Here is a 16,428-nt window from a genome sequence, read left to right on the forward strand (position 1 = left end):
ACCACAAGCTAAATATGAGTCAACAGTGTGATCCTGTTGCAAAAAAAGCAAATGTGATTCTGGGCTGCATTAACAGGTGTGTTGTGAGCAAGACACGAGAAGTAATTCTTCTGCTCTACTCTGTGCTGGTTAGGCCTCATCTGGAGTATTGTGTCCAGTTCTGGGCACCGCATTTCAAGAAACATGGAGAAATTGGAGAGTGTCCAGAGAAGAGCAACAAGAGTGATTAAAGGTCTTGAGAACGTGACCTATGAAGGAAGGCTGAAAGAATTGGGTTTGTTTAGTTTGTAAAAGAGAAGACTGAGAGGGGACATGATAGCAGTTTTCAGGTATCTAAAAGGGTGTCATAAGGAGGAGAGAGAAAACTTGTTTATCTTAGCCTCTAAGGATAGAACAAGAAGCAGTGGGCTTAAACTGCAGCCAGGGAGGTTTAGGCTGACATTAGGAAAAAGTTCCTAACTGTCAAGGTGGTTAAACACTGGAATAAATTGCCTAGGGAGGTTGTGGAATCTCCATCTTTGGAGATATTTAAGAGTAGTTTAGATAAATGTCTAGACAGTATTTGGTCCTGCCATGAGGGCAGGGGGCTGGACTCGATGACCTCTCGAGGTCCCTTCCAGTCCTAGAGTTTATGAATCCCACCAGAGACTCTAGTCCTCCACAGATAAGTGAGGTGCAATTGCTGGGCCTCTCAACTTGCTCCTGTATTGCAGCAAGCTTGTTAGTGTCTCTATACCTGTTCATAGTAGTGATCTGTTTCATACACCCTCTGTCCTGTGAGTCAGTTCAGTCAAGAGAGTATGAAGAACAATATAAATCATGTAATTTGTGTTCCCTAACAAATTTTGGTTTTAAAAGACTTTGTAGCTTTCATTTTGGCATGCAGAAAATGTGTTTTACAGAATGACTTCCTATGATTGTATGCTGAAAATTTACTTTGAGCACTTAAGGGTGTTTACATATCTTGGTCTGGTGCACTGAAATCCTTTAACAAGTTTCTTCCTTTAATAGATATTCTTTTAAGTGGAGTCCACTGTAAATGTGTAAAATGATTTTGTATGTGTTTATAACATGAAAAAGACATGCTATATCTCTGCTTCCTACCATTCAAACTGAGGTCTTTAAATGTAGTTATCCTCACCATCTTACTGGGTCTGGCAATAGTCTGGAATCACTTCACTGGTCAGCACCTAGAAGCTACCTAGTAGGTTCTGAGTATCAGTGCATTACTCCTCTAACAGTTCCCATTCTGTCCATTGTCAGCATTCCGTTCTCCCCACAGGAGAAATTTGAACGTCAGAAGTTCAGGGATTGACTTCAGTCTAGGCTAGTGGTTGGTAATGGTGTCTCTGATCTGTGCTGCTCTGATTTTTAATGTCGGCCATTTCTGTGGGTTTACAATAGCTGCCTTTTGCCTTCCTTGCTTAGCTCTTGTCAGCAACCTTGACTGTTACTCTTTCCTTCTTGTTTTAGTTGGAATTCAATTCAGTAATTAAAACCCTGTCTGGTATAGTATCTTTGTCCAATCCAATATGGAATTGCTTGTTCTAACTGTGAATCAATATCAAAATAATGGTTAGTTATAAATAATGTAGCCCATATCAAGAATCCACCTGTTTAAAAAGTGATGTAAGTGAAGTGCTCCTAGGAAATGAGAGACAAGGTGTGTGAGGTAATTTTTTTTTTTTTTTTTTTTTTTTTTTTTTTTATTGGACCAGCTTCTGGTGGTGAAAGAGGAAAGTTTTTTGCGCTGCAGAGCTCTTCATAAGGAAAGAAGGCATTTCTCACTTGGGCTATGTCTATACTACAGCCAGGATTGAGGATTTGAGATCAATCCACCGGCAGTTGATTTAGCAGGTCTAGTGAAGACCTGGCAAATCAACAGCAGATCGTTCTCCAGTTGACCCCTGTACTTTACTCTGAAAGAGAAGAGTAAGGTAGGTCGATGGGAGAGTTCCTCCTGTCGACCCCCCGTGGTGTAGACCCCACGGTAACTTGACCTAAGGTATGTCAACTCCAGCAACGTTATTCACATAGCTGGAGTTGCGTAGTGTAGATCGACTTACTATGGTAGTGTAGACATAGCCATAGACTTCTGCTGGAGGCAAACCATGATTATCAGCAGTCCTCAGATGAGCAGAGGTTGCAACACTTCGTTAGTTATGTGCTTCCATAGAGCTTTTTCACCACTGTATTCTGTATTAGTACGACAGCTGGAAAACCATAGCACTGGTGACATGTCAAGGACAATGTAATATGATTTTTGATTACTCTTATCAATGATTTTTTTTCTTTCCATGTTTATTATAGAAATTTAGCATGGAAATAGTCACCTAGGGTGGCTAACTCTGTAGATGAGCATGCAAAACATTGTTTAGAATAAGTTATCATAATAAAGATGAGTAGATTGTATCCGGGTTGGTAAATTTTCATGACTGTTTTTGCAAGGCTTCTTTAATGGGTTCATTGGTCTTACTCATCTGAATTAATCCTGTGACACCACAATTTAAATCTCTGTGGAATCTGATTGTGATGTTAAAGACTTGACTTTAGGTGAGAGCACACAGTTAGAGCACATAAAACTCAGACTTTTCCTCTCTCACATCCTAGTAATAAAGGGAAGGAAAGGCCTTTTGAAAGTGAAACACTGTAACAGAATCTCTCTTGAAGTGATTAGGTATCAGGAGCTCTGTAGAAACTGAGATTCTGCAGAAATAAGTGGGGGGGGGGGAACTCCTCCTAAAGTTAATTTTCCTGAGGTCAAGTTGAACTTTGGCTATAAACTGGAAAAGGTGGATACACTTGTTTTTAAATGATCTGCTCCATTATACCTGAAGCCTTCTTGAGTAAGATATTTATGGAATCTGGTAAAGCCTCAAGAAAATTAACAAAGGTGAGTGTTTTTCTTAAATGTTACTATTAAAATATTTGCAGCAGTTAAGTGAGCATTTTAGTACACAATAGTACAGTAACTCTTCACTTAACGTAGTAGTTATGTTTCTGAAAAATACAATAGTGTTAAGTGAATCCAGTTTCCCCAAAAGAATGAATGTAAATGGGGAGGTTAGGTTCCAGGGAAATTTTTTCTTGCCGTACAGTACTATAGTTGGGAGGTTTCCCTGTCTTACCCCACACAGGCACAGCCCACTGGCATTGGAGACAGTGAGGCAGGCAAGGAGGCTGACGGTGTTGTAGGCTAGGAGAAGCACGTTGCGCAGCAGCAGCTACATCTTCCCCTACTCTGTAAGCACCAGGGGCGATCGGGCTCAACCCTTGGCCTGCCCACGCAACCCCTTTCCCCAGTCCCTCACCCTTAACTCACCTCTTCCCTCCCCCTTTACTCTGCACGCCACATCCTCGCTCTTCCCCTGCCTCCTGCCACCATAATCAGCTGGCTTGCAGCATTCAGGAGGCAGGGGGGAGGAGCGAGGACATGGTGCACAGGCTCTCCTTCCCTCCCTGCCTCCTGAACACCACAAGCCAGCTGATTGCCATGGGCAGGAGGCAGGGGAAGGAGGGGGGAGGTGTGCTGCATCATCGCTCCTTCCCCCTCCCTCCTGCCAGCAGTAATCAGCTGGTTTGCAACATTCAAGGGGGAGGAGTGAGGACTCTGGTGCGCAGGTTCTCCCCTGCCTCCTGCGTGTGGCAGTCACCTGGTTTGCAGTGTTCAGGAGGCAGGGGACGGAGGGGGAGCCTGCGTGCAGAGTCCTCCCTCCTGAACGCTGCAAGCCAGCTGATTGCCATGGGCAGGAGGCGGGGGGGAGAAGGGGAAGGGGCTGATCCGCAGGGTCTGCCAGCAGGTGGGAGGCGCTGGGGGTGGGGGAGGGCTGCCAGCTGTGGACAAAGCAGGCAGCCAAATAATGTTGGAGCAAAGCATTTCACAACTTTAAATGGAGCATGTTCTGTAATTGAGGAGGGACGTAAGATCGAAACAATGTTAAGTGAGAGAACATTAAGTGCTTCTGAAGAAGTGAGCTGTAGCCCATGAAAGCTTATGCTGAAATAAATTTAAGTCTCTAAGGTGCCACAAGTACTCGTGTTTTTATTAAGTGGGGAGTTTACTGTGTATAAACTGACTAGAATAGGTTCTGAAAACAAATACACAGCTGGGAAAATGTAAATGCTAGATTTTAAACAAACAAAACTCTCACAATTCTCTGCCAAGCTGTGGACATATTGCTGTAGGAGAAGTTACTGAAAACTGGTGTTTTGCTCTTCTCCCACTTCCTTTTGCATGTAAAAATGTTTTAGTAAGTTCTGGACTTGCATAACAAGTTCTTTTCAACATGAAGCCTTATTGCATAATATAGATACCTGCTTCAGAATACTTCGTATTTGGGTCATCTCTCAAGCTGTGAAAAAAATAAAAGATGAAGCACAGTAATTGTTTTAGGGAATAATAATTATATTATTTCAGGGCCTCCGATGAATAAAGAATAGATGTGGGAAACCTTGAATACCCTTTAACTTCCAGTACATGCTTATAACAAATCTCCGCAAGAATGGAGTGAGGAGGGAGGAAATAAATTCTTGGGGCTGAGGGACTAGAATCAGACTTGGGAGAGGTGGGTTAGATTAGGAAGCCATGTAATCCATCTGTGCCTCAGTCCCCTATCGTTAAAGTAGAGATACCGTGTCCCTTTTTTGTAGGGATTACTCAGACTAGAGATAGGCCATATAAATATTGGCTCAAGACTAATTTCATAAGGAGATGAAATGGAGAAACTTGGAATTGTAACAGTAAGTTGAGTTTTAATTCTAATGTGTGAATAGGTAAATTTTTGTACAAGCTTGCAGGCAGTGAAAAAACAAAAAAAAATTAGATGGAAATTTGCTGCTGCTGTAAATGGAATTTAAGTGGTAACATTAAAAATGAAGTCACTGTTTTTCTGCTTGAAAGCATAACAGGATACCGTGGCACTGGAGACTAACTCCTAGGTGCATAGAAACTTCAGAACTTCCAAAAACCCAACTCCGAACTAAAAACATGAATGGTATGTAAAGATTTAATATTGTAACAAGTATGTCATGGTCAAAGTAGCCCTTGGAGTACTTTGCAAATTGAAAGCCTTACAATGTAGTTCACAAGATTCATCTGTCCATTGAGATCAGCAAATGCTGTTGTAATGTGTGCTGGAAACACAGGGTCCATGAAGAGTTAATGACACTTGGATGTGAGGGGAGTTCTTGAAGGGTTGAGTGGGCTTCAGAAGGTGGATTATTTATACTGAAGTGAGCTCACCGCTAGCTGAATAAAATCAGTGTTTAGGATTTTGTAAAGTATTGACCAAATGTAAAGCAACAGAAGTAATAGCAAATTGGACTGGGAAAGGTTGGGACAGTGAGTGTTTGCTCAGAAGTAATTGGAGTATGTCTGAGGCACTTGATGGAGTGGTAAGTTTCTGTGCAGGCCTTGTGGCAGACAGTGCTGCACTTTATCAAATGGCCATATGTCTGGTATGTTCTCTCCTTCAATCCCCTGCTTTTTAGGATGAATAGATCAAAGGCCATTCTTTTGTGTGTGTGGTGCGGAGAAGTTCTACCTTTCAGAAATGGTAATGGGTTTTGACATATTGAGATATAGAAGTTAGAACAATTTAAATCTATTTGCTCTTGGAGCTGGAATTTCCTAGTATAAAAAGAATTGCTGGCAATGAATATGTGGGTGGTTGTAGCCTTAACTGTAATCTAACTAACCTTAAAATTATATCCCAGATGGAGCTCCTTTTTTTTTTTTTTTTTTTCCCCAGTGAACTGCTTTGTAAATCTAGAAGGGTGCAGCAGTGGTCCATGTAATGTGGCCCTGAGATTCTCTTAATGTTGGCTTTCTTAGCACTTCAAGTACAGACCTTTACATGTGTAGCTCTCTGATTTAGCAGGTAATTACAGTTCTGTTTGTTCCTCAAAACAATTGCTTGTTAAATTAGGATACAGGCAGGAGCTGGGTTCAGGACCCAAGTGATAGGTTGCTTCAGACATTCCATTTCTAGCACTGTGAGAAGCAAAGCTAGTCTCCACTTCAGTGCAGAGTGCTATTGGACCAAGATGAATGTGAGCTTGAATTAGTAATGACTTGGCAAGCCACATACACAAGCAATTGATAGGTTGTGCATGATTTTAAACATGTAAGATCTAAAAGCTACAAGTATAGAGGAAGCATGTCATTTTTTGGAGTCTGTTGGGTCATTTAAACACATTGCTTAGTGCTCTAGTAAAAACCTTTTAGAAGCAATTTAGTGTGGCTTCTCATGCTGCCTACTCTTAAAAATTACTGTTCCTTTCACAAAAGGGAGTGAGCAAACTCTGCATGGCCCATTTTGTAGCCCGATATGAGCCACCAATGTGATATGGCTGTTAAAAAAGCAAATGCAGTTTTAGGATGCATCAGGCGAGGTATTTCCAGCAAGGAGAAGGAGGTGTTAGTGCCGTTATATACGGCGCTGGTGAGACCCCACCTGGAATATTGTGTGCAGTTCTGGTGTCCCTGTTTAAGAAGAGGAATTCAACTGGAAACAGTTCCAGGACGGGCTAACTAGGATATCCGAGGAATGGAAATCTGCCTTTTGAAAGAGACTCAAGGCTTGGCTTGTTTGCTGCCAAAAGAAGGCTCTGGGGGATATTGCTCGCTCTATAAAATATATTCAGGGCGGCATTTAGTGTAGGGGGAGAGGAATTATTAGTTAAGTACTAAGTAGGCCGAGAGACGAATGGGTACAAACTGGATAATTAGGAAGTTAGACTTGAAATAGACGCAAGGTTTCTAACCATTAGGAATGAAGTTCGGAACAGCCTTCCGAGGGAAGTGTGGGGGCAAAACCTTATCTGCTTTAAGATTAGCTTGATAAGTATATGGGGGAATGTTATGATGCGGATTAGTTACATTTGGGCGAATTGAGCTGGGATTATCGGCAGATAGTCTCCCAGTGTCTTGAGGGGTGTTGATGGGGATAGGAACTGGTTCTGCAGAATTCTTTCTTGGTGCTAGCTGGTGAGTCTTAGCCCACATGCTCAGGGTTTAGCTATCGCCAATATTTGGTCAGGAAGAATTTTCCCCAGGGGTATGGCAGAGCCCTGGAGTTTTCGCCTGTCCTCTGCACTGGGCATGCGGTCGCTTTGCCTGTGGACTCGCAGCTTGAGTCTATCAAATCACAATTTTGAGGATTTCAATAACTCAGTCATGGGTTAGGGGTTGTTATAAATGTGTATGGGTAGGGTTTTGTGGCCTGCCTTGTGCAGGAGGTCAGACTAGATGATCATATTGGTCCCTTCTGACCTATGAGTCTATGATAGGAATGACCAAGCAGGGACTTCTTACATTTCACTTTGCTGTAGAAAGATTTCCCCCAGCCTGTGTTGCTGCAGTTAGTGAATGCTGCTGTTTGACATGTGTGTTCAATTTCCTTGTTGTGGAATTCAGAGTCCATGATTTCCAGAAATGAAGGGTTCTAGAGCAACATCAAAAAGTCAGTGGGAATGGTGGTAATGCAAGAGGGCATCTTGGAGCCTTGCATACAGCACCCACTTCAACTTCAGTGAAAGCTGGCTGGCTCTCAGAGAGCCAGTTTCCCAGCTCTTCTGTATGCTGTTTTTGTGTAACTTACATGCAAGAACACTGTATATACGTGTGCTAACTGTACTGCGAATAATCTCCAGAAGAGTAGCATGGTGAGGTTAGCCAGGTAAAAGGCCAAAGACTTTGTGGATGGTGGAAATAGAATAAATATTCATGTTTGTAAATTATTTAACTCTGTACCATAGAGAATTTACTTTTTCCAGAACTATAAAATTTAAGAAACTGATTACAAATCACTTGTAGACTTATCTGTTTGACTAAAATTGCAGATTAAATACTGCTTTTGTGTTTTGATCTATATGGTATCTTTTATTAAATCAAGCTAGGAAAGCTGAACTATTTTATTATGGTTATTTATTGACTTTCCTGCAAAACCATGTAAACGACATGAAAGCAAATATAGATTTTTAAATCCAAGGTAAGATGTGCAGATAACTACAAGATAAACTGTTTGTAGGGGAAATAAAGACCAATTCACAGTATCACTGATGTGCTGTAAAATCCTCGTATGCAATGTGAATTTGGTGAGATGTATATTCTTTGTCACTTGTCAATTTCTTCCTTTTCCGTCTAGTTTCTACTGGCTCACTTGCTCAGCAGTATGCCCACCCGAATGCTACCCTGCATCCACACCCTCCTCATCCGCAGCCTTCTGCTACGCCAACAGGACAGCAGCAAAGTCAACATGCTGGAAGCCACCCTGCTCCCAGTCCAGTGCAGGTAACAGCAAAACTCTGGAGAGCAAACATTTTGGAACAAGTCTTGTAGCTCGTTGTTTTAGAAGACATCGCACCAGTCTATTACTTTGGCATCGGTTTCCTCTTCATGCAGCTCCAAATGTATTCATCTCGACAAATAATCTTTTATAATGGCCATGTTCATACTCCCTTGTTCCAGAAATAATGTGACTTGGAAATATTATTTCCTTATGATTTGCATGCGAATCCAAAGTGAAGTGCAGTCGGCCTGCCTTTATACCAGTGTGTGATGACAGTAATAAGGGTAAAGGATAGTGAACAATGACTTAAAAAACTTGTGTAAACAGCAGGGGGTGATTCTTCCCCCACCTCCGCACACACACAAGTCCAGTATTTGGGAGTTACTCATTTGACCCTTTTTGATAAGGAATGATTTGTAATTCATTAAGGAACGTCACTCCCCTGGTGCATCTGGCTGCAGGTTCGGTATGTGTGGATTTATTGCATGGAAGTTAGTCACAGAAGTGCTGAAAGATGGCGTTTGGTTTTTACATGATAGCCTCAATTCTGGAGAACACATCAGGTCTGCAGGGTCCAGTGACTTTTTCCCCCCGTGCAACAGACTTGGATAATAAGACCTACAGGATCAGAATGTGGCACTTTATTTTGTGTTATTTGTGCAGTGTATATAGGAAGATGCTTTTAAAATTTTTGATATTAAGTGGAATTTTAATAATTCATTATTAGTTCCATGGAATAAACATTTATCATTTCTTCCCTGGAACCAAAACCTGAAACTCACTAATTCTTCCTTCTGTTTGCTTTGCAGCATCACCAGCACCAGGCTGCTCAGGCACTCCACCTGGCAAACCCACAGCAGCAGTCAGCAATGTACCATGCGGGTCTTGCTCCAACCCCACCTTCCATGACACCAGGCTCCAATACGCAGTCTCCACAAAATAGTTTTCCCACAGCACAACAAACAGTCTTCACTATTCATCCTTCCCATGTTCAACCTGCATATACCAATCCGCCACACATGGCCCATGTACCCCAGGTAAACAAACTTTAACAACCTTCCAAAGACTGAATGTCCTATTGCCTCAAAGATCTCTCCTTCGCATAGGGTAATGGCCTCTTTTTACATCATTTCTCTTGGCCAACTATTTTCTGTGTTGCTTAGGTTTCTGTTTGCACAGTGCCGTTAATTTAGCAGTCTGGAGGCGCCACAGGTGCTCAAGAATCTTGCTACACCCATTTTGTCTAAAATAGCTACTGTGGGGCTCCACTTAGAGCTTTGGAAAAGGTATTTTGTTAAAACACATTTGAATGCAAAGCCAAATCTTTATAAAAAGTCTATTCAATGAGAAATACTCAGGGATGCTTGGAAAATCCTGAGAGGATTATGAAGAACATCAGAAGAGGTTAAAATGAGATGGGGAGGAAAGAGAGTAACCATGTACATTGATGGGTTGTCAATTAAATTGCCATTGAGGATACGGGGGACATCTCAGTGGTCTGCAATGGGCTGATCTTGAATACTGTGTTCAGTTCTGATCACCTCACTTCAAAATCTGTATGGAAAAAATAGAAAAAGGTCCAGGAAGGGCAGTGAATGTGATTAGAGGTGTGGAGAGACCACTGCAGGACTGGCAGTATGTAATTTAGAAAACAGAGATTGGCACTATGTAATTTAGAAAACAGAGATTAGTGGAAACATAAGGGTACATCAAAGAATGAACAGTTAAGCAGGATCATTCCTGTGGAGGATATTTCTTCCTAACCCCAGGCAGTTAGTGGTTGCTTTATGCCTTAAATCAGATGGGTTGATAGTCCCTTTGCATGTTATCCTGCTAGCGTAACTCAAGATCTTGTTAATCCAAAAGGAGTCTAATTCTTTTCTGAATTCTGCTAAAATCTTTCACGCAATCTCTGGGACAGTCTCTGTTCAAGTTAATTAGGAGATGTGGAAAAAATTTTTTTACCAAATTTCCTTTTACCCATTCTAAATGTATAACTTTTTAATTTCAGTGTCTCCCATTGCCTTGCTCTTGTTTTGTTAAGGAACCCCCAACTGACTTTCTTTAGCCAACTTGTTAAAGGCCTTTTATCTTCCCCCGAAGCATCTGGCCATTGCCTCAAACAGGATATTGGTGTAGGTGGGATATTGATCTGTTTTAGCTTGGTAGTTCTGTATCTGACTAGATTTTGTAGTTCCTTTGGGGTCTTCGTAAGGTCCTGCATTTGGACCCCTCAGATGTGCCTAATTGCAAGTGACTGCTATATAGACATCTAGAGTACCAAACCTCAAAAGCAGAGGTAATCATTTCACTTCCATGATGGAAAGGACTAGGTAAACTGTCCTGAAGTGTAACTGACAATTGCATACCTGTATGCCAGCACGCTTTCCGTAAATGGAAGTTAATTCTCTACTCTTACTGGCTCCTTTTTTGCTTTGTGGGCTTCACAAAAAACTACTAGAGTAAATAAGAAGCCTACTGTAGTGCAGAATTAACTAAATGACTGTTAAAGTCACTGATATTTTTAATGAGCACAGTCAGTCTTCTATATCTCTGATCTGTGCTGTTGGTTTCACAGACATAAAAACAACAGGCATGGACATCTCAAAAGATTGACAAAGTCCCAGATGGCTTCTCAGGCTGGGGCAGTGCCCTATAAGCCTCTAGTGAAGGAATGATAGCTTCATTTATCTAAAAATCTCTTATGAAATGGCTACCTCAACTGCTTACAGGAAAAACAAATAATAATCCCGAAGCACCAGAGACAGGGATTTCCTAATGCTAACTTTTATCATGAAATTCATTATCACTTAATGGTGGGAATTCCAGACGTGCTCACACCAAGGGATTAAATTAATTTCATTTTAAAGACAATCAGTAACTCGATGCTAATTGAATCCTTGACTCACGAAACTCTGAGCATGTTACAAAAGTCAGCACCTACGCATCAAGTTTTGCAAAGCTTCATTACCATGGCAAAAAAATCATATATGCATGTCTGTATTGAGCATGGCTGCTATGGTTGTAATAGCGTTGCTTGATCAAAGCAACAATGGTGGTGTTCATGAGGAACGTAATGCATGAGGTTTGGAAGGCATGGCTGTTGAGCACAACCAGGGTCCTTAGTATGATTTGGGAGTTAGTTCTCATGCCTTCAGGGGCTTCTTGGAAGCTATATTACAACTTGAGGAGTTCCGTTAATCAAATGCCAGTCTGATTAAGGCTGACAGTGATACAGCAAAAGTAGTGCCTATGGAAAGAGTTGCAGGGTTTAGCCCCATGGGAACTTTGCCCTTTCTGCACATCTAACTTGAATGAGTCTGAAGTCAGCCAGTGTCTGCTACTGTCTGGAGTGGTATCTGGCATCTGAGTTTCTTCTGCCAGTTCACTTAAAACACACCCACAACTAAAATGGGCAAAACCAATTTTCGTTTGAAAACTTGTTTGAATCTAAACATGGACAGTGTTAAATGCTGTCTGGTTTTTGAGGGTCATTTTGTAATTGAGAGATTACTGATCGAGATTGAACGGGCTTTCACCTAGGAAATACAGATAGTCTCTCTGCCTGCCTCCTGTTAGGAAGCATTACTAACAAGTGAAAGGAGTTCCCCACCAACTGAGGAGATAAGCAGTGAGACAGATGCATCTCACTTTTGCCTTGGGGATTAATTATGAACTCTTTCAGTACACAAGAACTGATATATTGTGAGCTTAACTGAAAATAGAACAGATCTGAGCTAGCAGCATTACATAGTGGAATGAAAGGGGATATCCCAATTTTCAACTGGGAGCAAATATAGCTAGAGAGAGAGACTGGACATTGGAGAGACAATGGGCATCTAGGACAGGTGAACGTGATGAAATTGGGAATTGTAGACAGGTGAGAAACCAAGTTCAGTTCATTGAAGTGTGAAGTTTACGTTGGAGACTTTTGCTGGGGGAAAATGTAGAAATCTTTGCCTTTGCTTCATTCTTTTCCTTCCTCTTTATAACCATGCGTTCATATGAGGTACCGAGAAGGGGATGGTGGCTCTTCTCATGTATGTAAAGGCCTATATAAGGGCCTGTTATTTGTGTGCAGTGTCCAGTTCATTCTCTGCATAGGAAATGCTTCTCAATTCTTAACAAAACATCTACAGGTTTTTTAAAATAATATTCCAAAAGTATCCTTTACCAGTGCTCTTAATCAGCAATGAGCTCCTGCCCAAACTGAGGAGATGTTGTCAGCAAAGCCAAGAATAAGGATTTGACACCTTCTGTTTTAAAATCTCAAACTTACTCCCTATGTGCACATTCTAGCCAATCGACTTAAAATGGAGTAAATCTCAGGATTTACTATTACAGTTGGAGGAATCTTTGCTAGGCATGTGGCCAGGAGTGTTGCCTCCTTGTGACCATTATACTAAAGAGCTCTTTGTTTCAGGCTCATGTACAGTCAGGAATGGTTCCTTCTCACCCAACTGCCCATGCTCCAATGATGCTAATGACGACACAGCCACCTGGTGGTCCCCAAGCCGCCATCGCTCAAAGTGCACTACAGCCCATTCCAGTCTCGACAACAACACATTTCCCCTATATGACGCACCCTTCAGGTGAGGAGTGTGTGCGTGTGAGACCTGCACCTTAACTGAGCCAGGTCAAATCAGTGAGCAAAACAGTTATGAGCCAGGTTTGGGTTAGAAACAAAAATCCGTAAGATGTCCTTTTACAGAGGCAAACTGCTGAAGGCGGCAGACAGTATTTCTGCAGTTAGTATTTAAATTTTGGTGCTCCAAATGTGAACTTGTTATGCATACAAGATGAACTCAGTTAGCAAAGACTTTATTTCTGTATGGCTGAAACATATTATGCAGACTTCAGTGTGTGTAGGACAATATCCGCCTGCCCTTGTCTTGGGGGATAGAATATCTAGGTGGCTTATGGTGTATTGATCCAAGTTTTGTACATGTAAAATATATAAAGTGTCTTGAGGATAGTTGTAAAAAGATTGTTTCAGGGATACGAGTATTCCTGGTAACTAATGGCTGAAGGCAGATGGCAGCTGAAGTTGACTTTTTATCCAAAGAGCGACATTTTGCAGTACTGTTGCTTGGGAAAACCAGGCCCTACTTGTTTTGTTGCTCTTTAAATGTAACTCTTACCTAGGTGTCTCAAATACTGTTTTTCCCCAAAGCAGGGTGTGAACTTGTACCGTGAACTAATACCTGGTTTTGTGTGGTGCAGAATGGATGGGGAAAATAAATGTGGCTTTCTTAGGGTTTAGGTAGAAAAACAGCCAAAGGACATCTCAATGCAGGATTTTTAACAGACTTGAGCTAAATAGTTATCCTGTGATTTGATTAACTAGCATGTTGTTGTGTGGCTTCTCAATCTGCTATTTACACCTGCACTCTTGTTTTTGCAGTACAAGCCCACCACCAACAGCAGTTGTAAGGCTGATCTGGAGTAACAAAGGCTGGATACCTTTTGTAGGCCAAATACCTTCCTTCCACTGCTTCTGCCAACTGGAAGCACAGAAAACTAGAATTTCATTTATTTTGTTTAAAAAAAAAATTGATTTCTTGTAACATCCAATAGGAATGCTAACAGTTCATCTTGCAGTGGGAGAGATTCGGACTGACTAGAGGCATGTGGGAACTTGTGGGTTATTCCATAATTCCATACACTGTATCAGAGTTCTGCAGGTGCCCAAACTCTGCTTGCTGAAAACTGGAAGTTATTTATTTTTTAATGACCCTTCAAACTTATGAACTCATCAGCTAGCAAAAGAAGTAACACAAGTGATTCTTGCTGCTATTATCACTAAAAATCAAGACTCGGAGATCCCTTTTACGTCTAATAAACTTGAAACAGGTTCAGTAAAAAAAATTCTAATCGTCAAACTGATGGATTATTATTTATAAATCACGTTTGATGAAGTGATCACTATTGCAAGACAGTGATGTAACTTTTAAGTTAAGAAAACTTTTACTTTGTAGATAATATAAAATAAAAACTTTAAAAAAAAAATTAAAAAATAAAAAAAGTTTTAAAAACTGATCAATCTGGTGTGTGTGTGTGTATGTTACTCTTGCCATACTTGCTTCTCTAGCTTTACGATTCTGTCCAATTTAATGTCAGGTAAAATTGATTTGGCATTATGAAATTTAAACAGTCTTTGACATCAAACCTTTGACATGTTTTTCTGTGCAAGACATGAGGTTTGGTATAACTATCAATTTACCATACATATTATTTCAGTCAAAGTATCCTACTTAAAATGCCTCTGTTTGCCAGAAGCTGGGAATGGGCAACAGGGGATGGATCACTTGATGATTCCCTGTTCTGTTCATTCCCTCTGGGGCACCTGGAATTGGCCACTGTTGAAAGACAGGATACCGGGCTAGATGGACCTTTGGTCTGACCCAGTATGGCCGTTCTTATGTTCTTAGCTCTCTAGATTCAACTGCGGTAGCTTCGGTCCACAATGTAGCATCTTCTGAAAGAAGCAGAATGGGAAGTCTTGATGCTTGGGGCAGAAGAGACAATGCAAAGGTCAGTCGTGTTTGTTGGTGTTTGGGGAAGCTACTTGCGAGGCTGAGCAAGAAAAAGCTGCAGTAGTGATGGGCAAAATGTGAGACAGAATTATAGAAAAAGACTAGAAGAAAAGTGCATGAATTTCATGTGTTTTAGTACTTCACGTGAACGTGAGCTACCTCAGCCCACGTCTATAAAATGTACTGTGGTCTTCACCGCTGTTCCTTATGGAGCATACTTACATCTGCTAACCAAAGTTAATGAACAGGAGAAGAAAAACAGTGACCTATTAAGGTACAAACCAGTTGTTGCATTTCAAAGGTGGGTTAATAATGTGTTTGTGTAAATATGTACATATTAAATATAGCTGGCAAAGTATACCATGGCTCAGTGCAAGATGAGGCTAAATAGTAGAGCTAGTCTTGTAAGTCAATCCACTATATGGACACTGTACAGTGAAAATGTCACTGCTCTACAGAAGTAATTCTGACAGGCAGTAGGGGGCATAAAACCATTAAATACTAATGGTGTATCTTAATCAACCAAGTGAGTAAATATGCCTTATACTTCTGTTCATCAAATACTCTTAATAAAGAACACAGCATAGCTTGTTGAAGTAGGTTATCAAACATTCCTGTAACTGGGAGACAAGGTGGGGGAGATGATATCTTCTGTTGGCAAGAGAGACAAGCTTTTGAGCTTATACAGAGCTCTTCTTCAGGTCTGGGCAACTTACCTGCAGTATCACAGCTAAATACAAGATGAAACAGATTGTTTGGCATCAGTAGTTAACATAGCTTGGTCCTGCTTTGAGCAGGGGGTTGGACTACATGATCTCCTGAGGTCCCTTCCAACCATCATAATCTATGATTTCAAGGGACCATTCAAGGCGCTGTGGCCCCTCCACTTATAGGGAAGAAAGGAAGGGAGAGGAAGTAGCTTAGTGGGTTACAGATTGTTGTAATAAGCCATAAATCCAGTGTCTTTTTTCAATCCATGATTTTTAGTGTCTAGCAAAGATATGAATTTAAGCTCTCAGGCTCATCTTTAGAAAGTGTTGTGCAGCTTTCCTTTGAGGAGGAAGACTGAAAGGTCAGATACAGAGTGATCGTTTTGTCAAAAGTGTTCACCCACTGGTGATGTGGTGATTTTGTCTTTTATCATTTTCTTGTGTGAGTTCATTCAAGAGTACAGTGATTGTTTGGTTTCAGCCACATAGTTGTTGGGGCATTTAGTGCACTGGATGAGAGATGCTCAAAATCTTGTCTCTAGAGACCTGCAAATTTGCGGATATCCATTTGATATCTGCTGCTATCTGTGGACTATGTTGGCGGATCGGATGCAGATACAAATGTTGTATCCATGCATGGCTCTACTTGTCTGGCTCACCAACAGAAGTTGGTTCTATAAAAAAAAAAAAAAATAAGACCTCACCCACCTTGGCTCTCTCATATCCTGGGACCAACATGGCTACACCACCACCATACATTCATGTACCTTTCATTTCTAAAAGTGGGGAGGGAGAGCTTTTGTACTCTAGCAGCTATTAGTCCAATATCTGGCAAGTCAGTGAGAGCTTCTGGAAAAAATTAGGCTAAAAGTATTAATATAAGAACAAACA

At 41.2% G+C, this 16,428-nt stretch overlaps 1 protein-coding gene across 12 annotated transcripts in view; it reads left to right on the forward strand.

Moving 5' to 3' along the window:
* The window catches only part of ATXN2 (ataxin 2), a 70,226-nt gene extending 55,896 nt beyond the window's left edge, over window positions 1-14,330 (forward strand). For 11 of the 12 annotated variants that reach the window (XM_032800656.2, XM_075060122.1, XM_032800650.2 and 8 more), the window contains 4 exons: window positions 8,148-8,293; window positions 9,101-9,328; window positions 12,715-12,883; window positions 13,696-14,330. In XM_032800656.2, coding sequence (XP_032656547.1) covers window positions 8,148-8,293; window positions 9,101-9,328; window positions 12,715-12,883; window positions 13,696-13,724 — 572 coding nt within the window. In that variant the 3' untranslated portion in view covers window positions 13,725-14,330. The remainder of the gene's footprint in view (window positions 1-8,147; window positions 8,294-9,100; window positions 9,329-12,714; window positions 12,884-13,695) is intronic. The other variant, XM_032800653.2, reaches the window with a different exon arrangement.
* The last annotated feature ends 2,098 nt before the right edge of the window (window positions 14,331-16,428 follow it).

The sequence above is a fragment of the Chelonoidis abingdonii genome, chromosome 22 (assembly GCF_003597395.2).
Source record: "Chelonoidis abingdonii isolate Lonesome George chromosome 22, CheloAbing_2.0, whole genome shotgun sequence".
NCBI classification, from domain to species: Eukaryota; Metazoa; Chordata; order Testudines; family Testudinidae; genus Chelonoidis; species Chelonoidis abingdonii.